General features: G+C 36.5%; 1 protein-coding gene across 3 annotated transcripts; it reads right to left on the bottom strand.

Annotated features, from left to right (window-relative positions):
• Positions 1 to 211: 211 nt before the first annotated feature.
• On the bottom strand, positions 212 to 19,741 carry CLK4 (CDC like kinase 4). 3 transcript variants are annotated; one of them, XM_011362155.2, is made up of 14 exons: positions 19,570 to 19,683; positions 16,996 to 17,156; positions 13,683 to 13,741; positions 12,356 to 12,578; positions 11,180 to 11,270; positions 10,710 to 10,776; positions 8,151 to 8,267; positions 7,896 to 8,062; positions 7,600 to 7,694; positions 7,227 to 7,356; positions 4,382 to 4,464; positions 2,014 to 2,093; positions 1,250 to 1,340; positions 212 to 1,159 (listed from the first exon to the last, which is right to left on the bottom strand). In XM_011362155.2, the coding sequence occupies exons 3-14, from the start codon at positions 13,733 to 13,735 to the stop codon at positions 1,019 to 1,021; spliced, it is 1,338 nt and encodes a 445-aa protein (XP_011360457.2). In that variant the 5' UTR covers positions 13,736 to 13,741; positions 16,996 to 17,156; positions 19,570 to 19,683; the 3' UTR covers positions 212 to 1,018. The 3 variants fall into 3 exon arrangements, with proteins under 3 accessions (XP_011360457.2, XP_023387604.1, XP_023387605.1); XM_023531836.1 differs by lacking the exon at positions 13,683 to 13,741 and having other exon boundaries at positions 19,570 to 19,741; XM_023531837.1 differs by lacking the exon at positions 11,180 to 11,270.
• Between the last annotated feature and the right edge of the window lie 2,501 nt (positions 19,742 to 22,242).

Here is a 22,242-nt window from a genome sequence, read left to right as displayed (position 1 = left end):
CACAGACATATAGTTCTTGATGTGAAAACAGATTAGCAATAAAAAATACCTAGAAGCAAACAAAAAATTCACCATGTTAGACAACCAATTTGGGTCTGGAAATTTCTGCAGAGGTTCCTTCCCAAAGTATTTTCCAATCAAATTATTCTTTTTTCCAATAAAGATGAACATAAGTATAAATTGCTTAAAAATAACCTTAATTCTCATAGGCTGAGAGTTAAATATTTATTTACTCCATTTGATAAGGAAACAGGTACAAGACATTTTCAAGACTCAAGATTTGGCATTAAAAACTAGAACCTCAGTCATCAGAATTCCTATTTCCATGTTTGTGACTCACTAAATAGCTCTTAGAAAACAGAACTTTTCAAGCTGACTTTCTAATTAGACTTTAATCTTAAATGAAATGTGGTTTTATTAAACAACCTGTCGTATGAGAGACAAACTGGATGCCTTTTCATGAATGCTACTTACTACCGATATATCACCTGACAAGAGAGAACACAAATACTTAAAATTTAATGTAATGTCAAAAGTAAACATTTCCTAAGGGTTCTGGTTTCCAATACCTGCCTACATAGTTCATAATACTTATTACTTGTTCAACGATTCCAGAAAAAAAACTTTTAAAGTTAAGAAAAGTTCTGAATTTGAGGTATATAAAGAATATTCAGTAAGAATAAAGTAGTTGAGATTTCCTTTTACTCAAAAAAAATCACTTCAAATAGTAACCTCCATGTACAAAAGACAAGCGATCAATCACATTTATCACTGGACACAAAGGATATTTCAAAGGTATTTAAAAATTGTAATTAATTTCAAAAAGAAAAATTAAATTTACATTTCATTATCAAGACTATAGTTAACAATTATGATACAAAATATACAGTATTTACACTTAACTGTACAAAATAATTTAATGTTTACAAAAATATTAGAATGTTTATTTAGAGTTGACTGACACAGTCTTAAGTAATCTCTTCTAGAGAAGTATACAGTAAGACCACTGATTTCCATTTCATTTCTTTTTTAATAAGTCAAAGAAAGGATGCTGCAATGCTTCATCTAAGGTAATTCTTTTCACTGGATCATATTCTAGCATTCTTCGAACCAGGTCAAACAATTTCTCATGTTCTTCATCATGACAAAGCATAAATTCCTGGACAGGGGAGGGGAATGTTTTTAATTAAGAATGGTATTTAAAAAGTTAAAAAAATGTTTTAAACCTTAAAATCTTTTTTTCTTTTACCTTTAATGGTTTGCAGCGTCTCCTAACATATCTACCAGCAGAACTATGTTCATCCCAATCTAGCTGGTTATGGTGAAAATACTTCCGTTTTCTACAAGAAAAAGTTATCTGGATAAGTAAAAGTAACAAAAGATTCACATGTTTACCCTGCACCTACTGGGACAGATGGAAGCATAAACGTCTCTATGCGCACGATTTTTTAAAATCTGAGAAATACTTATATATCAGCTTATAGAATATCTTCCTTAAAAAACAAAAACAAACAAACAAAAAAACTTCCTTATTTTGCTCTGTCCAATGTTTTAGTAACCCATCTAAATTCTTCCCAAATACCATACAGGGAACAACGCCAGCTTTAAAAACAGAGGCTCCTGGATGCATTCCCATAAATTCTGATTTCCCTATATGTGGAATGGGGCTGGAAATCTTTAAACAATCCTTGGGGTGACTTCTGAGGGGCAGCTGTGTTTGAAAACCACTACAGTGTCTTGTCCAAGGATATACAGCTGGTTAGCAACAGTATGGAATTCCAACTTAAATTAATATGACTCCAAAATCAAGCTCTTCTTACTACTCTTATTATTTTTACATCAACTTAAGAAAACATTTATGCAAAGGTTAACTTCAGTGTAAACACCATCACTTTTGTTTACTAAATCATAGGTAAATACTACATTACTTTTTAAACACTTGACTTTATAAAAAAATTTTCTATAGTTTGAATACGGACTATTTCAACAAAGGGCATTAATCCTAAAGTATACCTTGTTTTCTGAATCATGTGTGTTGGTATGGGCCCTAATATTCGTTCCATCATTGCCAGGTGCTCTTTACTATCATGAGTCTGAAAAACAAAGGAAAAAGAAATTCAGTACTTTTCATTTCCCTACATACACAATAAAGGAAAACATAAGAAAATAGTACTGACATAAAAGGACTTGATTAGACAGTTTACACAATTTACACTACACTCTACTTCAAAAGTGAAACAATACTGAATGAGTTGTACTGTCTGGTACAAATCTAAAATAAAATTACTCTTTCTGAAATAGACCACTTCTGTATAGTGGAGACGCATAATCTGTTTAATGTAAAACAGAATTGCTTCCTTATTTGTTTCTTGCACTGCTTAACTGAGAAATGACTGGGGAAGAGTACCAGAAATACTGTCTCCTCATGTAACCAGTCACTTAACCAAAATGAACCTCTATGAGCCAGTATTAACACTTACTACTCCTTGGCAATGAAAATACAATCCCAATAATTCTCAAAATCCTGAATTTCAAAGAGCTTAAGATACTAGCTCAAGATCAACTTTCTTGTAAATGAGGAAAGTTGAGCTATGAATTCAAGTCAAAACTCGTACTCTTAAATCATACAGAAACAGAGCTCTGGCTAAAGGAGAATAGAGAATACTATCACACAGCTAAAATGGTATGCTCCCAGAGCAGAAGTTGGCAAGCTTTGTCTGTAAAGGGCCAGAGAATAAATACTTTACAACTGGCTGGTCACAAATGGTCTTTGTTGCATAGCCTTTTCAGGCATCAGGCAGGACATAGCTTGCCAATCCTGTTCTGGAGAGGAAAGGCTGTGTGAAATGCTTTTTAAAATCTATCAACTATTGTGCCTAGCATATTACTTTCAAAACCTTAAGTATTGAATACAAAGAATAAATAATACTAGCTTCTCAGTCCAAGTTCCTTAGTTGAATAGTACTTTGGAGGGTGAAAGCCAAATATAAATCACCAAACGAGATACTACCTCTTAGAACTGACAGATAACCATGGTTCTAGATATCAAACTTGTCTATAAGCTCAGTCCTTTTAACAAGATCTCTACAAATTAGATAGAAACACATATAGCAGTGGACACATATGTCCTGCAATGGCACCTAAAGGAGTCTAAGCTCATCAGAGCTTCCTCCCCGCCCTACACTGCTATGACCTCAAGTCGACCCTGACAGTATGAGCTAATCTCCTGAACCCATGCCCCACAACCACAAACCACCACCACAACACCTTGATCACACCACAACCCTACTTCAAGTTCTATGGGGGCTACACCACCTAGTTTTCAAGACTTTTAGATTTCAGATATAAGTACAATTACGAGGGCAAAAATATAGACCTAAATAAGGTTTCATAAAAGGGACACTTCAATACCAAAAACAAAAAAACAAAAAAACAAAAAAACAAAAAAACAAAAAAACAAAACAAAAAACCAGGAGGGATAACCTCTAAATAAAGGCCAAAATGGCAACCCTACAAAATCATTTTTGGTTTGGACCAGTCTACATTTGGAAACCACTGACTTCCAATATAAAACAAATACTTTTCTTCTGTGGCGAACGAGTCCATTGTGAATCAATTGGGCCCTGCCTACGGGTGTGATTTTCCTACTTAACGGTAATCTTCCCTGACAAGAGTATGTCCCTTTACACCTGCACTCATTTCCAGAAACCGTTTCTTCTTCTGGCATGTTCATCTATTCTGACGAACTCTTACTCTTCCTTCTAGTACTGGCTTAAATTAAACTACCTCTTGAGTGATGCCTTCTCTAAGGAAATTTAACTGGTCACCTTCCTGGTTTCCCATGCCACTGCCTACATTGACTCATTATACCAAACACCACATGACACTGTTAACAGTTTCCCCATATCTATCATTTGCATGACTTCCTTGAAGAGATGTTATCTTTTCAGCTTTATACACTTAGAGCCAAGAAATGTGCCTAGTGTGTCATAGGTGCTTAATACTTAGAATATAATACAACTTATTGTTCCTGAATTCTTTTATAAAAAGGAGTGACTTGTTCATGAACATACTGATAGTCAATATAACCAGAACTGAATTAAAACTGGCTGCAGTAATACTTAAATTTATGAAGAAGTTCCATAATAAAAAAGGGAAATATGAGACAATATAAACCATGTGTTAAAAACTCCAGTCACATGTAAAATGAACTACGACCGAATATTCATTTACTAAGAGTAGTATTTCATTTAGAGGATAACCATTTTGTATATGTAAGCTGTAATCTTATGAATAATGACACTATAGCAACTTTTCAATATGGAAGCCAAATTTTACATGCCTTTAACATTTAACTAAATGATATTTACGGAACACATACCTGAAAGACTGTGAAACCAAGGTAATATTCAATAAGAATGCAACCTATGCTCCAAACATCACAAGGCTGAGACCAACCTAAAGCTATTTAAAAACAAAAACAAACATGTTATTATGCAACAATTTCTAATTGCCAATATACTAAGTCCTTCTCTATGTGAGTGCTCTCTCTACACAGCTCATTTGGGAGAATATAACAGTAAATTTAGTAAGTTTACATTTTTAGACTTATATCTAACAGTATTCAGCATCTTTTCAAGTCCTCCATATACTTATATCAAACTACAGTATTTTCACTTGGGGAAGGGGGCATTTTATGTAAAATAAAAGAGGAACTGGCAAATATTCCCTGAGTATAACTAGCAATTTATAGAAATGGTTCATGGTGTCCGAACTGCACATGCAGTGACAGCACTGTCATGCCGGTTCCCAGATGTCCCAGGGGGGTTCACATTCTATTAGTGCAGATACAGGTCAACAATTATCCTCCGAATGCAATTAACCCCTTCTCAATTATCAGCAGCTAGATGCTTGAGTTTACTTCTTCCATTAAAAGAAATAATATAGTTTTACACAAATTATGTAAGACTTATAAGGAATATTTAAGCAGTTTTACCTATAAGCAGAATTATAGAGCCATTTAAAGTTCACCCAGAGAGGGATCTATATATATGTACTCTCAAGCTGTCTACACATGATCATATACACTTTTTCTTTCAGAATTCTCAATGACAATATTATTCTGAAAAGAATAAAACATCTTGTCTTCTTAAGCCTATATTTAATTGGGAAGGAGATGAAAAGAGTAAACCACAAAGATATTTTAATCTTTTAAAGATTAAAGATTTAATAAAAATAAAATATATAAATAAAACCTATTTTAAAAGACATTTCAATTACTTTCAGTAACATCACTGAATTTGAAAATGAAGAAAGAAACATTTCAAGGACTTTGACTATGATTAAGTAATTTTTGTAAACCCTCACAATGCTTATCATTTGAACAACTTGATAAAGGAACATGGTTTCTACTTAGGTACATGTGCAAAATCTGCAAATGCCACAGCTTGGACCTAAAATGAAAGTTTTATTCTCCAGCCACTCCTATCTTCCAGCCCATCTTTTCCCCAAGTTGCTGTAACCTGCAGCACACCATTCTATATCATCCCATTCTCTGATGAGTCAGCTTCTCATACTCTGGAATTCTATATCCTTTACTTTTATCAACCTCTCCCAAATTTATCTATTTATCATCAATACCCAAGACAGGAGACAAACGGCCCTCAATTGTAGCACTGACATCTTCCGCCTCCCTCATTCTGCCTTAATCCTCAGGAGTAAAACCCAGCTCCCACCAAACACATACGGTTCTTCTAAGCTCCCATTCTGATTTTCTCAAGGCCAATAACCCCAATTCTGAATTTAGTATCAACTATCCCTAGCCTGGCCACACTTGGAACTTCACTATTACTAATAACTACTATGTTACCCAATCTAGGAAGCCAGTAACTAAGACATACCACCATTTTATGTACCGATAAAAATGAAAAACTGCTAGTTGTTTTGTGTTGTATTCCCCCACATTAAAATGAGGGAAAATCTGCATTTTAAATTGATAAATTCAGGAAGTTATCTCCTTTTAAGGAGAAAATTCCGCTGTCCACAATCTCTTCCTCACTCCTTTCACCCTGATAGTAGCCTTTAGTCCTCAACGAGGAACATTCTTTGTAATCCACTGTAACACAGCAGCTCCTTCTATATCACACTAAGCAGAAATCCTATTATCATCCATTTCAAGGATAAGCTCTAAACCTGTGAGTCCAATATGGTAGCTACTAACCACATGAGGCTATTGAATCTAAAACTTAAATTAATATTAACATTTAAAGTCCAGTTTCTTGGTCACATTAGCCATAGTGCAAGTGCACAGTAGCCCCCATGTGGCTAACAGCTACCACGCTGGACAGTCCAGACATAAAGCATCTCGATTAGTGTGGAAAGTTCCATTGGCCAGCGCTACATAATAGTCTCGACATCTTTACCCCTTTACCAATCCTCTACTGCAGGTAAAATAAACAGTTTGCTTTTATACTCCTCCTCTTAACTATCGAATCCTATTCGGCCAAACAAAGAAAAAACTGGAAACAACTAATTCCATAAAAATGTTTTACTATCCAACCTCAGTTGGACCATACTTTTGGCCAAGTAATAAACTTATCTCATTTAACTATCTCCCCACCTGATCTGAACTTGTCCCACGTCTCTAAGCCCCCAAACCCATCTCTGACTTCCCAGCTCTATTAACATGACCTAGTCTCTAACTTTTAAATTTGGATGCATGCTCCCTTGAGTTCCACCTTATTTTAAAACTCTGCACCTTAACTCATTTTCTTTTCCAGCCTTTCTCATGTCAAGGGTGATCGAAGAAGCTCTCTTCTTTGACTAGCCCTTCCTTCTTTTCCTCTTGACCTCCACCAACCCTATATTCAGGTGTCTGCTAACCAAGCCTTTAGTTTTACCAGCACCACGCTTTTGTGATGACACAAAAATAGATTCCCACATCACTGTAAAATCATAGTGCTATGATGTACTTAATCAACAGAGCTTGTTCTCTTATGATCTTTTAAGATGAACTTGTTCAAAAATAACCACCACCTGAAATATCTTTACAGATGGTGTCACATTTTTCCCACCCAGGAAGAATATTTATAGAAATGTCTCAATTGTTTTCATGAAAATAGCAAAGAATTTTCTGTACATCACTAAGAGAATCAACTCCCCCAAAGCTGTAGAGAACAAAAAGCTCTTCTTCAATTACAGTATCTGGAAGTCTGGTGTCTACTAACCCAAAATGACCTCTGGAGCTCTGTAATGCCGTGTAGATACCAAAGTACTATGATGTTCATCATCGTATGTTGCACTTCCAAAGTCAACAACTTTGATATCTGTGTTTTTCAGTGTGCGTTCATCACGTTTCTAGAGAGACAGTGGAGTAAATATGAAGATCAATAAAGATATATTTTACAGCACTATCCCAAAGTCTCACATAATCTTTTTGACTTTCAACATAACCCTGTAAGAAAGGCAAAGATGGATTAACCTTTTGGGGTTAATCATCAGGATATCATCAGCTTCAGAAGTGGAATTCCTCATCAAAGGATCCCAAGCGAAATTAATTTGAAAGACAACCACCAAAATTAAAACAAGTTCTCAACTTACCATTTTTGAATTATACTTGACTACATAATCAGACTTCACAAATAAAATATTTTCAGGCTTCAGATCTGTATGAGTTAATTTATTATGATGCAAAACTACAAGAGAACAAAAATACATCATTAGTTTCTTATAAATTTAATCTGTGTTGGGGAAAAGAAGACTTAATAGTGGATATAGGGGTCACAAGGGGGTTTCATCTTTATAATATGTATTTTTAGTGACGACAGTCTGATATGATGCTTATGTAACAAAAACTTTTAGTTTTTGGTGTTTGAAGATTTACCAAGTATACTTACAATTTATTGACTGGCAGATCTGATACGCCATCTGCCTGATATGGTCAATTTGAAATGGCAGAAAGCTATTTTCTTTAATGAAATCATAGGTACTAAGTCCCAGCAGTTCGAACACAATACAAACATGACCATGATGATCAAACCACTCTAGCATCTGGACACATCGGCTAAAACAGATCAAAATAAAAGTTATTCAGTTCACAGATTTGATTATTTCATGTAATATGATGGGTCATAATTCAAGTTCATACTTACAAGACACTATTGGGATCAGTAGTATTTAAATGCTCCAATACTTGGATTTCTGAACGAGCTGCTTCACGGTATCGACCTACATTTTTTACGATTTTCACTGCTACATGAATGCCATCCCTTAAACAAAATTATGAAAATGGTAAATGTACAAGAGCAGGAAAAAGACACGTACCTTCTACACCATAACCTTATCAATTACTCCAAGTTACTTTCCTAAAGTAATTTTTCAGAGTGTATTACACCGATTCCATACAATATCTTTTCAAAACATTTTAACAAAATACACAATGTGAAGTCATGATTCCCTTAATACCTATGAAGTTGAATGTTTCTGGAATTTTAAATTTACGTAGATTTTATACAAAAGTTAAAAAATATATAAATCTCAAACAGAATATGCTACTGCGAAAAGCATTTGTTCATTTACCAGGCTAGACCCACTCTGTGCCAGACACTGCCCAGGCGTTAGTGATGAAAAAGACAAGGCTTGTCCCCATGTACGTCACAGTTCAAGAGGCAGGTAGTGCTGGGTGGGAGGCCTGCAGAGGAGGGCGAGGCAACCACTTGGGGATAGAGGAGCTCAGACTTCTTCAGGGAAGAGGTGACACACAACTCAGCCCTGAAAGACCGCTACTTATCAGTTTGCCAGATTTAGGAGGAAAAAGGGAACATTCGGGCAAAAGAGAAACCATCAATGTCACGAAGACAAGAAAATATGTAGCACATTAGCTGATTCAAGTAGGCAAAAATAGCTCCAGTGCAGTGCAGTGAGCTGCAGACTGGGGCATCTGTAATACTGAGCCAAGAATGAGTGTGAGAACATGGATTTCCGAATCCTCAACTTCCTTTTGACTTTCTGGAAGATGAGCCAGCATTCAAGCCTTTTTTTTTTTTTTCCCCCACTATGGCTCCACTACTTTTCAGAAAGAAGAAAAATCCCATGTGCTGCTAATTAGCATATCCAGACATATGCTCTAGGCCCTAGGGCCTAGGATATAAAAATTTTTGAGGCAAACAAATCTTTCCGGCGGCCGGGAAGCAAACTTTTTTCCCCGAGTCTGGTGGTTTCCAATTTATTGCTTTCAAAAAAGCCCCAATGAGGTTGTGAGATAATAAATCATTAAAAATTATTCTGACAATAATACCTCTGTAACAGTTCGCATATATCTCAAGATTTAAAAGAACTATTATAAAATTGCTGTGACCAAACTCCTTACAGTCTCATTTCTTACACAACCAAGTTTTCTCACTGCTTATAGCTATAAAAACAAAAGGTAAAAAGACTTTATGGTAAAACACTAAGATATATTTAATCTATGAATACATGTACTCATTTTTTTAAAAGCCCAAACATCTCAATACAAGATACACTTCCAATTAAATTTTATTTTGGGTCTAAGTATCAAAATTTGTAAAAGATTTGTACTTGGTTGACTGAATACTACAAATTGGAATATTTTGACTAAATATCTCAGTCTTAAAATCCCAAGAAATTTTACAAGGACATTAATGATACAACTAGTAAACTCTTAATAAAATCTGTAGATTAGCTAATAAAATTTGAAGACATATAATATATATAAAAATAAAAAATGACCAAAGAAATACTGTAAAATGTTAACATTTGAGACTGGGTGAAGCATATAGGGGAATTCACTGAATTATCAACTTTTCTTTAAGTCTGAAAACATTTCAAAATATTTTAAAATATCAATTTATATTCATTCACATTTTCGTTGCAAAGACGATATAAGGTGATGATAGATATTTAGAATAATATTCTTTATGCAAAGTGGAAGGAAAATAAGTTTAAGGATAAAACATTTCCAAGTTCTTAAGAGTTCGTTCATGCGGGAATGACAGCAGGTATCAACTTGCTACAACATTTAGATTCCCTCAAAGACATTTAAAGAGGTTTTTTTAAATTAATGCTTACGATAAGCTGCAAATTACATCCTTCTCAACTATTTTATGATGAAAAATTTTAGGTGTCAGTTTAGATACATGCAGTTTCACTAAATTGTCTTAAGAGGTTCATTTACAAAAAAGTTTGCAAACCACAGAACGGAGGTCCTGGAGGAAAATGTTAAAATGAGGTAGAGAAGGTCAAATTACAAAGGGTTTAGTATAACTCATTCTATAGGCTGTATATGTATATAATTCCTTCATAGTTTAAGAAGCTAACTCTCACATGCCTTTGGGAATGAATAAAGGTTTCTTTCTGAACCAAGAAGATTAGACATGATTCATGATCTCTGTGATTCAAAAGTAAAGTGAAGCACTCTGAATTTCTTACACAGGCTAAGGGCCTAATTCTGGGTAATTCTCTTGATGTGAACACCTAGTTTAATTTCAATGAACTTCACCTGATAGAATTTGTCAGACTTCTTGATCGCAAACCACTCATAGTAAATAAATCGCACAAAGTTCAACAAATTCTGAATATTTATATCTCCCGGGAAAACACGTGGCTACCATTTAAAAACACCTTTTAATCATTATGAACCCTTCCTCACCAAAAATATCACAATGTTTGAAAAAGAAAAAACACGAACTTACATGCCATGATCAATGCACTCTACAACTTTGCCAAAGGCCCCTTCACCCAAAGTGTCCACGATTTCATCTAAAGTGAGGGAGGAGAAAGAGGTAAGTACCTGAGTACAAATTATCTAGTTATTCAAACAATGAATGCTTAAAGGGTGGAATATTTTCAAAAGATCTCTATCAAAGCATAACTAAGGTTTCAGCACCCAAATTATTTTATTTCAGCTGCTACAAAGACAATTAGATAGAGCTATCTTTCTTGCTCTAATCTCAAATTTCACTAATAATTTTGGAACTTTAGAGTAGAAATATTTAAATTCTACAGAAAAGAAGAAATACAAAAAAAAAAAAAAAACACAACAAACCCACAAAAAACAAAACAAAAAAGCAATGAAGAAGTCTTTAGCCCCCCGCTGACAAACTATTCTTAAAAAGATTATTCTGTCTGCAAAGTTTAAAAAGTGTTGAAAAATATTCTATACATCTTGCTCTTAGAACGTCTCCACTTTGACAGATCAGGTGACCCTCCTCATCATCCTCTATACTCCTGGGTCTTTTCCTTCGGTGGCTCTTCTGGAACGGCAAGTGGGCAGCACCGAGATCGTCCAGCCAATCAATATATCAGAGTGAATTCAGGGCAGAATACGCAATTCATTCAGCGGGGAGATATTCAGGCATTCAGATAAGCACCAGGCCACGAACAGTTGGCAGGAGCAATTTCAAATTCAGTCCCCAGAAATTCACAGGGCACAGTTTATGTTACAGAAGAAAAACATGGCAAGGAACAGATTTTCAGATAAGATACTTAAAGTGGCAATAGAAAAAAAACAACACAATTGTCTCTCTAAAACACTGATTTAATTGAAGTCTGAAATTTAAAGAATGCAATGTCATGATCTACTAATCTCTTGCTATAAAATAGCATATGCTGTGAGTTGAAATGTCTAGTTTTCACAAAAATGTTTTAGAATGTCCAAAATTAGTTGAAACAGTTTATTTAGCAATATTTTTTAAAAATACATGATTAAAAGGAAAAGATAATGGCTAGTTAATTTCAATATTCGATCTAATCAAAGCTAATTTTACTGAAGAAAACTTAGGGAGGAAAATGATAATTCAGTTTACTGATCAAACCAGTCTGAGTTTAAAAAAAAAAAAAGGGCAGGTTTTTAAAATACATTTCTCATTCAGCACCCATTTTCAGAACTTCAATGGAACGAGCTGCAGACAATAATGCACTGTGCTATGGAACTATGCTATACACAGGATATTTAAGTATCCACCAGTGCAACTTCCTATATTTGTTTTTAAGTATCTAGAAAGGGGTTTCTTTTAAAGTAAAAAATAAACGTTTCAAATCAAAGATGAGTGTTTCATCTTTTCATAAAACTGTATTACAAAACATGAAAATAGAATATCTGTAATACAGAACACCAAGAAACTCATGATGTGGTCTGCAGAAAATGAGTAAATGTGGACAAGTGAGGGCAGCTAATAAATACAGCTCTGAGAATTTGAAAGTTTCCTTTAAGGACTCAAGTAATCTAAGCACAATATACATAAACAGTATTATATAAATTTTCCAAACTTATTGGCTCATTAAGAGCTTTACACACAAATTAAGTATTGACCCAAAATAAAAACAAAATCAATCATACCGAACACGACTGATGACTTGAACAGTGTCTATTATGCCTCCTTTTGGGACTGCTTCTCCCGCTCCGGACTGAAGATTTACTGCAGTGGATTCGGTAACTGCTTTCAATGTCTCTGTGATAATGTCTAGGAATGTATCTTTCGCAGTAGTCGTTTCTGTATTCATCAACATATCTTCGGTCCCGATAATCTCTCTCATTCAAGGACCTTGCTTCTAAATAGTGACTGCAAATACATTAAAAGATTTCAAATTATTCTCTTCATTCTAGAATGTGGTTCAAATAAAACATTCTCTCAAGAATTCCTGGTTTAAACAGTTAACTCAATAAAAGAAAAAAAATTCAAATTGATGAATTAGAATTTATATTTGTCATAAACAATTTTAATCAATAAGCAAATGGGTTCATATTTATTATAGAGATTGCTGTCAAGCACTTCATATCAAGGAACAAAGCTTGCGCCAAATCATTCAATTATGTTGTGTTTACTTATTAAGTGTCCCTTTGCCTTCTGGAGAAAGTTAAACCAAAAACTCAAAAAACTGCTCTTCTGAAAATCATGTCTTATGATATATGCATCTGCAACTAAGCTTTCTTTTCTCACAGCCACACGCAATTAGAGGCAAGCAAACAGGATTCCTTTCTCTTTTAATGTAAGTACATTTTAGATATCCCTGGCACACAGTGAATTCTTTGATAAAAGGTGATGTATTCTACAAGGAATCTTAAATGTATTTCAGCCCTTTTCGTTTACAAATGATTGAGATCCCAAGGAGGAAGATGACTTGCCAGAGTTGTAGAGCACATTCTAACTTTATGATTATACAGGCCAAAATTATTACACTCATCACCTATCCCATCTCCTTTCCTCTTTGTATTTCTAGCTTGTTGTTATTCCTTTGAAAAATAGACAAAATGGCTTTTGAAGGTTGCATCATGTGCCAAAGACATCTAAAATATATCTCCCTCAAATGAGAAAGGGATCTTGTGCTTGTCTAGGATTACAAGAGACCCAGTACTCTACACTTCCCTTTGCAATTCTAATTTCCTATTATTTCTGCTTGCAAAATACACAAGAATTCTACATAGAAAACAGTATCATTCAGTGCCACAGTGCTTAACTTCTGAATCTACAGATCCCTTTAAAAATCTGATGAAAGATATGGACCCTCTCCCCCAAGAAATGCACCAATGAACAAACAAAACTTGGCAAGGAATTTCAGAGATCATGGACCTCAAGAAGTCAATGGATCCCAGTTATGTAGCCTGGAGCTGATGGAAAGAAAAGGACATAGATTCAATTGGCCCAGTTTCCCATCCCCCTCTCTACCTGGGTTGAGTGTCCTCTTCAACAGAGTGCGAAGCTTCAAGAGGGATGCACATGGAGCACTGAGGGAGAGAGGGGACACCTGCCCAGTCAGACAAATCAGCTAAAATAATCCTGACAAGCAATGGAGTGACAGATGACTAGATAGCCCTCACCAACCCCTCTTTTCCCCCCAGAATATGTTGTTGTTCTTGTTCCCGGGGGCTGGTTTAGGTAGAAATAAAGAGAAGCATCTCTATAACTGCTACGCAACAAAGCTGGCATCAAACTCAGGCTGAGGAGATGCAGGAACCCCACTTTCCCTTTCCCCTGTGTCAGTCTTAAGTTCTATCCACTGGAGAAACAACTCAGGATTTTAGGGTCAGAGAGCTGATCACTTGGCTTGGACCTGTCAGAGAGATCAAGCTAGAAGTTACCACACTCTTAAAAGTATCCTGTTTAATTTGTAAAGCATACTTCCCATAAAAGTCCAGAATCTATCAGAAAAAATACACAAATAATCTTTAACTGGAACCAGAGCGGCTGGTAATCCATAAACAATCTATAAAAGAACAAACATGCGGTGAAATAATACCATGAGGATAAACTAAAAAGATGAGGATCTCTTCAATCCGTTAACGACCACGGCTGAGAGATCATATAAAAACAGTCTATAGAATTATAAAGGCTATGGGACAGTGAACAGGATGAAAAGTCTAATTTAATTTCTAAAAATATTCACTGAATGTCCAGTGAATTTTTCACTACAGTCCCTTGAAATAGCCAAGATTAATGAGGCTATGGGCATTCATTTTTATTTCCATGTGTGGCAAAATCCCTGCCAACAAATAATGGACAATTTGAGATTCCTCACATAAAAATAAAACTCAATAATGCAGGAAATGCTGACAGGTTGCATATGAGTGCTCAGGTCATGGAAGGGAAAGCACTCAAACTTCTGAAAATGGTCAAGGAAGACTTCAAGAAAATGAAAATTGAATCTTAAAAGGAAGTCAAGATTTGGACAAAGTGAAAAGCAGAAGAAATGCCAGGGGAGGAAAATGGCATATTACCATTCTACAATTATGTGGCATTTTTAGCCACAATGGCTTACATATAGGTTTATCTACGTTATTACTCAGGCAAGAGTTAAATAGACAATTCCAGCAAGAGCAATTTTCACAAGAGGGGAACATAGGCAAATAAATAAGCTGGGAACAGATCATCCAAAATCCTGCATACCAGGCTAAGGACTTTAAAACAGTTTCTCAAAGGATGATCTGTTTATCAGCAGTATCGAGATATGAATTATTAAAAATGAAGATCTCCAGGGTTCAGGTCAGATTCACTAAATCTTGTAACGTGCATTTTAAACGCACTTCTGATTCTATTCACACTGAAGTTTGAGAATCATTGGTTTAAGATTTGATGCTCTATGTAGTAGGAAGACGTTTAAGGATTTTCACAATATATGAAGGTGGTGTTTACAGCCACATCAGTCTTCCTAATGTACTCTGCAGAATCGACTGATTTTAGCCTGTAGAAAGGGATACTAATTCACAGGCTTCTGCCAAAAGACAAATCAGAAAGAAAAACCCTTTGCAATTTATAAAAAAGGTAAAATAAGTGACATATAATAAGAGCCTTCATTAATCAGTAAGAAAAATACACTTTAATATAAAAAAGACTAAGAATACGAAAATAACGTTCAAGTGGTCAATAAATATGCCAGTGGACAAATTCACTAGAAATTTAAAAATTCAAGTTAAAACAAAACTCCGTTCTTGGCATCTCAAGATAGCCAAGACTGGTGAAGGCAAAAGGCATGTTGTAGGAGTATAGCTTGATACAACTGTTCTAGAAAAAGATGTTAATATGTAGCAAGAGTTTGTACACTTTAATTTACAAATGTTCCTTCTTAGAATATGTTTTCAGAAAATAATAAGAGGCAAAGATTTGCATATAAAGATATTTTTAAGATTAGAAACAATTTTACATCCAAATGAGGGACGAGCATCCTATTAAAGTTACCTTCTTTATACTTCCCACATTTTTCAATTTTATAAAAATCACTTTAAAAATTTTTAATCTTCAAAAAGACTATTAAAATATTCCAGATTATGGAGAACAATTACCACCAAACATCTCTGGTGCCAATGTCAAAGAAGCTAATGGCCTGGTGGTTCACTGGACTTAGTATCATGTCTATGGAATTAATTATGGACATGAATGAACTGTTTATCACTCAAATCACTTCCTTTCTACATATACAATGCATAGTAAACCCATGAAGGATCAATACTATGATGTTATGCCTTACATGGTATTTTGTATTTATTGATAATAGGGTACAGGTGTTTTTCTATAGTACGTTAATTAGCTCAGGTCATTGAAATCCTGTCATAAACCCTCCGTCTTCATCTCACATAACTGTGTGATGATGATCAGTCTGCACTAACAAGCTCACTGTTCTGCAGAATGAGTCTGTTTCAGGATAGAAAAGGAAAAAAATTACATACTGGTTTTTAAAATAACCCCAGCTCACTAATTTAGAAGGCAATCTGGTATAAACAGTCCCAATGGAACATCTACACAAAACAAGGAGAAACAAAGAACAAATGAGAAAAGAAAATTAATGGAAGACAGAGTGAAAGAAACTACTCACTTAGCCTCTTCTTAATTATTTAGGAACCTGAAAATTCCTTTGATTCTATATGAATATATTACCTCCGATTTTACACCAGTAAGAAGACAATAAAACAGGTCAGATGTTATTGAAAACTTTTACTGAGGCCCTTTCCTATGTTGCCAGCTACTGCCTGTGCAAAGAAATGGCTTTTTTTTTAACTAAGCTTCTAAAAACCAAAAAACATGTCCACTGGCCTTATTTACAAAAATAGCTTGTAGAACATAATGTAAGCAACTAATCCCCAATGCGCTTTAACATACTCATCTGCAGTTACTCTCCCTGCCCCTCCTTACCACTCATTTGTGCAACACTAAAGGAGCTCCCTTATATACATATCTCCCTCCTACATACTTAAGGCACAAATGTCCTAGCATCACTATTAATTTTTTATGTCTCATCTCCTCAACTACATTACTGGCAGCTTAACTATTCCCACCACTCCCAGATAAGACAGATACAGGGGCAGGAACTCTTATTTACAGCTGTAGCCTCAGCACCTTTATAGTGTCTAGCCTATTATAGGCACTCAGTAAGTGCTGAATATTTATTGACAGAATTGTAAAATTTGACAGATGAAAACTATATAAGCTAATGACAAATCATTAAAACTATCAGTGTTAAAATGCTACTAGTTCAAGAGTAATTTACCAATCAGATTCTTTAAACTGGTGATGTGGTTTACAATGTCTGTTCTCTTGCGTACTACTGTGCGATCTCCTCTGCCGTTTGTGACTTCCACTGTAGCTTTCATGTCCCCAGCTTTCTCTATCATCCCAATGAGGGCAGTGAGTTCTTTTGGAATGCCGCATCTGTTAATGGAAACAAAAAGTGTGTTGTGAAGGTTATAGATGATTAAATTCAGTAAATAAAATAGTATTAAATATAAACACCCAGAACACAGGGTCACACAAGTTCGAAAATCTTTTGTAGGTAAAGTTCCCCGAGGCACAGGGCACTACTCCACTGATATGTCAGATGATTCTAAGTGGCATATAGATCTAGTACTAAATGCTAAATAACACTGTGAGACCTTAATACAGTTTCCTTCATTCTTCTGGATAAATTCTCAGCTTGGTGTTTGTCTTCAATAAATACTTGCTAACTGACATTTTAAAAATGAAAAAGAGCCAGGGTTCAGGCTTAGAGCCTTTGACAGACAATAATATCTAGCTAAAAATTAATAACTTTTTTTGGTTTTAACTTATTTGTATAATTACCTTCTGTTCATAGTAAATTATTACTAATCTCTTAATAAAGTTGATATAATATCTTTAAAAATGTTACCTTTAAAATGTGAGCTAATCTAAAGGGAAATACTATCATGAACATAATGCAGCTTTGGCAAAATATTGTAATATGAATAACGAGTCAGAGAACACTTAGGGATGCTGAATATAAAAGATGACTTGTTAAAAAAAAGTATAAAGCCATTAATGAAGCTTCAAACATGTGAGAGTTCCTTTCTCTAAAAATCTCAAAATGACTTCAAGCTTCGGGAGGGGTGGGAAAGGAGGTAAAGAGAACACAGTATTCAACAGAGAAACTGAAGGACAATAAGGTTATTTTATGAACTCATTTCCTCTATTCAACAAGTTTATTTTCAGATCATCCTGCAGTTATTCTTAAAATTAAAATATATTTGTTTTAACCCTGGGGTAGGGTTTTCACTGAAAATTTATAAGTGAGCATTCTGGTTTGACAGTCATTTCAATATGGGAAACTGAAATGAACCTGAGGCAAAGGCCATCAAAAGAGCAATAAGAATTATATTTCTAGTGGAATTCTTCTGACCCTTCGAATACCCAAACTGTACTTTAACCACATCAGAAACTCTTTAAAATAGCTTGGTTAAGCTTTCTTAAATAGCAAGCAAAATTACAATTATCTGATGACTGTTATTATGATGACCATCCATTATTATGCAGTTCTTGCAAAACATGTATCTGCTTTAGTTTATTTTCCTTTTATTGTCAGTCTGCCACAACCATCTCATCTCTAACAAGGCAGACTTCTCAAACAACCAAAGTTATCAATATGCAAATATTAAAATGTGAATAAGCCTCCTGGAAGAGCCAAAGATTTTTATTTCTCTAAGTTCACTACTTTAAATTTAATTCAGCTGTTAGGAAGTTCCCCTGCCCCACTAACGATTAGAAACAGTTTCTCAGGAGAAAAAGAGAAGAAACCTGGACCCACATTCTACCAATAAGGATCCTATGAATACCAAAAAAGAAAAACTACTTAGAATTATTATACTACTTTTAATTAGTAAAGACTCCTACGTGCTAGAACCACCAGATATCTTCCAATAAAAACATCAAACACAATGGATCCATATGTATATATCCGTCTTAGAAATCTGATTGTTGCCCTTTAAAACCCGACAATTTTATGCCCTGTATAATATTAACAATACCTTAGAAGGCTAAAGTTATGATTAGATGGCTCCAAGAGGGCTGCATTTAACAAGTAACAAGCCTGTGGGTGTGCATGCATGAAGTACAATCATAAAGGAGATTGCTGGCCTGGTCAATTTGGAGGGCTGTCTCCTAAGGCTCGGATAAGCATATTGCGGCTACTTGAGTAATCACGGATAATATGATGCAACAGCGTCAGAAATCCAGCTATGCTGCAACAATGGTATCCTCCACTTTAGGAAAAAAAGTGTCGCACAACTGACGAACCTCTGCATATTTCTACTCTCACAAGCACTAAATTCCACTACAGAAACTTGCAGACTCCAGGTTCCTCGGACGTTCAGTCCCCACCACCGCCACAGGGCACCGAGCTAGAGCATGAGGCACTCAAAGAGAAAAACAAATGTCTGACTTTGGAAACTCCCCCAAATGCCACAAACAGCCAAGATCAGGAATCCAGGAAAGGATCTGATCTCCCACAACACAAACCCAAAGGGGAGCTCTCGAAGGATTTGACAAGTCTTCGCTCTGCCCGGCGGGACGAGACTGGGCCTCCGAAGGCGCGATGCAAGCGGCCAGGGCCCTCAGAAAAGTCAGCGGCAGAACCACCGTCTTTCCGCCCCAGGACTTTAAATCTACCATGACACCTCCGCAACTTTGGGTTTTAAAGGTCACCAGCGGGGCTGTGTCCCGAAGAAACTGAAGTCGCCGAGGCCCCAAACCCTGTCATTTCTCCGACACCTGGCTTCAAGACCTAAAAGACTGAAAAGCTTCCCAGCCCGGAAAACTGCACCCGAAATCTTACCTCTGCAAAAGCAAAAAGGCCGTTTGGCCGAGAAATGTTGCCAAACCGCCGTACCCTCTCTCCAGCCGCTGCGACAAACACCCAACAAAATGGCCGCAGCGCCTTCTCCCTACAAACTCCACCCCCGGCGGTCTCTAGCTCCACCTATGCCACGCAAACGCGTTTGCGTCACAGATCCTCTCCCCCGCCCCCGACTCCGAAAATGCTCCTTGTGACGTCACGGGAGGCCACGCGCTCCACTCAGCGGCTGCGCGACCCAGGCGGTCCCCGCCCCGAGGCCTAGGCGTCGCTTCCGGTTGTTTTCCTTCCGGGGGAACCTGAGTGATAGTGAGAAGGACTCTTCGTTCCCTGCTTTAAGTCTGTGGCGTGTATCCGCTTTTTCCGATGAAGTTATCGTGGATGTGGGACCCGTCGGCAGAGCGAGCCATGTTCCCGTTTCTTTTTCTCCCGCTCAAGTGGGTCACGTCAACCTCGAACTGCGCCCACAGGAGATAAGCCCCCAAACCTGCCTTTTGCCAGGCCGGGGAAGTTCAGTGAACTAGATACATGTAGTCCGTGGCTTGGAGCTTCCCATTTAAAAGTAGATTCGGATAAAGAGGCTGTCTTAGAAAGCAAACTCAGGAGTGCTTATCTTTTAAGGCCTGTCGTCTTAGAACAACTAAAAATGAGGAAGTTTCAATCGAGACTATTTCCAAGGTTCTTCCTGTTATGGTCCTTGCCTCCTGGGCAGATGTGGAAACTGAAGTTTCCCTTAAAAAAAAAAATCACTCCATTATTTGTCCCTGTGGCTTGATTTTATTTAATCAAGGCAGAGTGATGTCTGAGTTAGCATCCGTTAAGGAGCTTGCTTACTTCAAACGTGTTTTGCAGTTCTAGAATCCCCAGACGGTTCCCATTGTGAAAGTGTAGAGTAAGAGCAGAGAAGAGAGTCAAAGTATGAGCCTTGGAGAACACGTGTAAAGGACAGGAAATGAGCCCGAGAAGGAATCATCAGAGGGAGGGGAGAACCCAGGGTGTGGTGTCAGAAAAAGCAAGGGAGAGAAGGGCTTAAATGAGGGAAAGGCTCACAGTACCAAGAGCTGGAGAGGAGTTAGGTATGGTTAGTAATGAAAAGTTTTAAGGTGGATTCTATGTTCTAATAAGGAATCCCTGGGATAAAAGGGAAAGCCAGAAATCAAATTCAGGTGGGCAGGGTCAGACTGTAGTGGACATAAATCCAATAGCATGTGAGAGACCTGAACTCCTATCTTGTTAGGTGAAAGGAGGGCACTGTATTTTAGTGATCTTTAAGAGATGCCTTGCACAAAGTAAAATCATTCTCTATGGCTAAAACCATGGAACCTATGAATCAAAGGCTAGGAATTGCCAGCAGGTCTTTCAGGTTACATAGTCTTTTTCATGCTACATACTCTTATCCTTCATACTGTATGTCTATACCATCAAAGGAAAATGGGTAAACAAAGTCTTTAAACTGTAATTCATAGAAACTAAGACTGATATATAAACTGAATTCCCTGAACACTTGAGGTCTTATTGTTTTTGCTCTGTCCCCTCCCTATCACTGTGCCTCTCACTGTGTCCCTCTGAGTGTCTCTCAGGCTCTCTCACCCTCTGCTACTGAGAGGAGACCACAGTCTGTCTATAGAGTGTTACCCCTTCTCTAATAAACTTTCCTTTTGACGCGACCTCTGGGGTGCGTTTGAATTCTTTCTTGCTCTCAGCTAAGAACTCTTTCTTGGTTCAGGGCTTGAGCTCCCCACCCCCAACTCAGGGAAATTTGCCCTGTCCTGCATCAGTATGGAAGATCTTTTGTTTTGTGGGGAGATAAGAAAATATGGTCAGTGCACAGTTCTACTCAAACAGCAATGCAAAATTAAAATGCAGCCACGTACACAGGTTTTTATAGACACTACAAAACAGTGATAAAATCCAATAGTGGAGTCTGCTTTGTAGTTACTGCTGCCTTGTTTTAGTGTCATTTTGAGTTTTTTTTAAGTGTGCCACCAAAAGGACTAATATTTCAAAGTGCACATAATCAGATAAGATTGAGAACATACTGTGACTGGCATCTCTATGATATGTAACAAAGCATTGTGGTGCTCCTAACTACTCTGTGGCTTGTGTTTTGACAAGGACCTAATTTGTGTTGTCTTTGGTATCTAAGTGCCCTCAATCCAGTACTATTTGTAAATCATTTACATAAGTCGCTTTTCGCCATTTTGCTCAAAGTTCCAGAGTCATTAAATCAAAGGTAGAGATTCACTCCCAGATTACTTGCACCAGTTAATCTTACATACGGCAGCCTCAACCATTTTACTAAATCAGTAACCTGCGATATAAACGCCTTTGGTCAGAAGACTTAATGAAACGGTCTAAATTTCTGAAAATCTACTACCAACACTGAAGAAACTGCCTAATCCAGTAGCTTCATTTCCTCACAAGAGCGAATATGTCCAACAAAACCTTAAGTTAATCCATGTTGTTAAAAAATCTTAGCTCTGAAGAGCAGCAAGAGGAATATTCTTAACATATATTCTAGCACCATATTCTCCATGCTTAACTGCACACATAGAAAATAGTTGTCTCTGAAAGCAGAGTTCCAGAGTAAAAGTCTAAATAGTGTATACTGAGTTTCACAAAGCTTATCATTTATATAGAGCAACCATTACAATA

Source organism: Pteropus vampyrus, unplaced genomic scaffold (genome assembly GCF_000151845.1).
Source record: "Pteropus vampyrus isolate Shadow unplaced genomic scaffold, Pvam_2.0 Scaffold74, whole genome shotgun sequence".
Taxonomy (NCBI): domain Eukaryota; kingdom Metazoa; phylum Chordata; class Mammalia; order Chiroptera; family Pteropodidae; genus Pteropus; species Pteropus vampyrus.
Note: the sequence above shows the minus strand (reverse complement) of the source record. Positions and strands in the feature narration are given on the sequence as shown.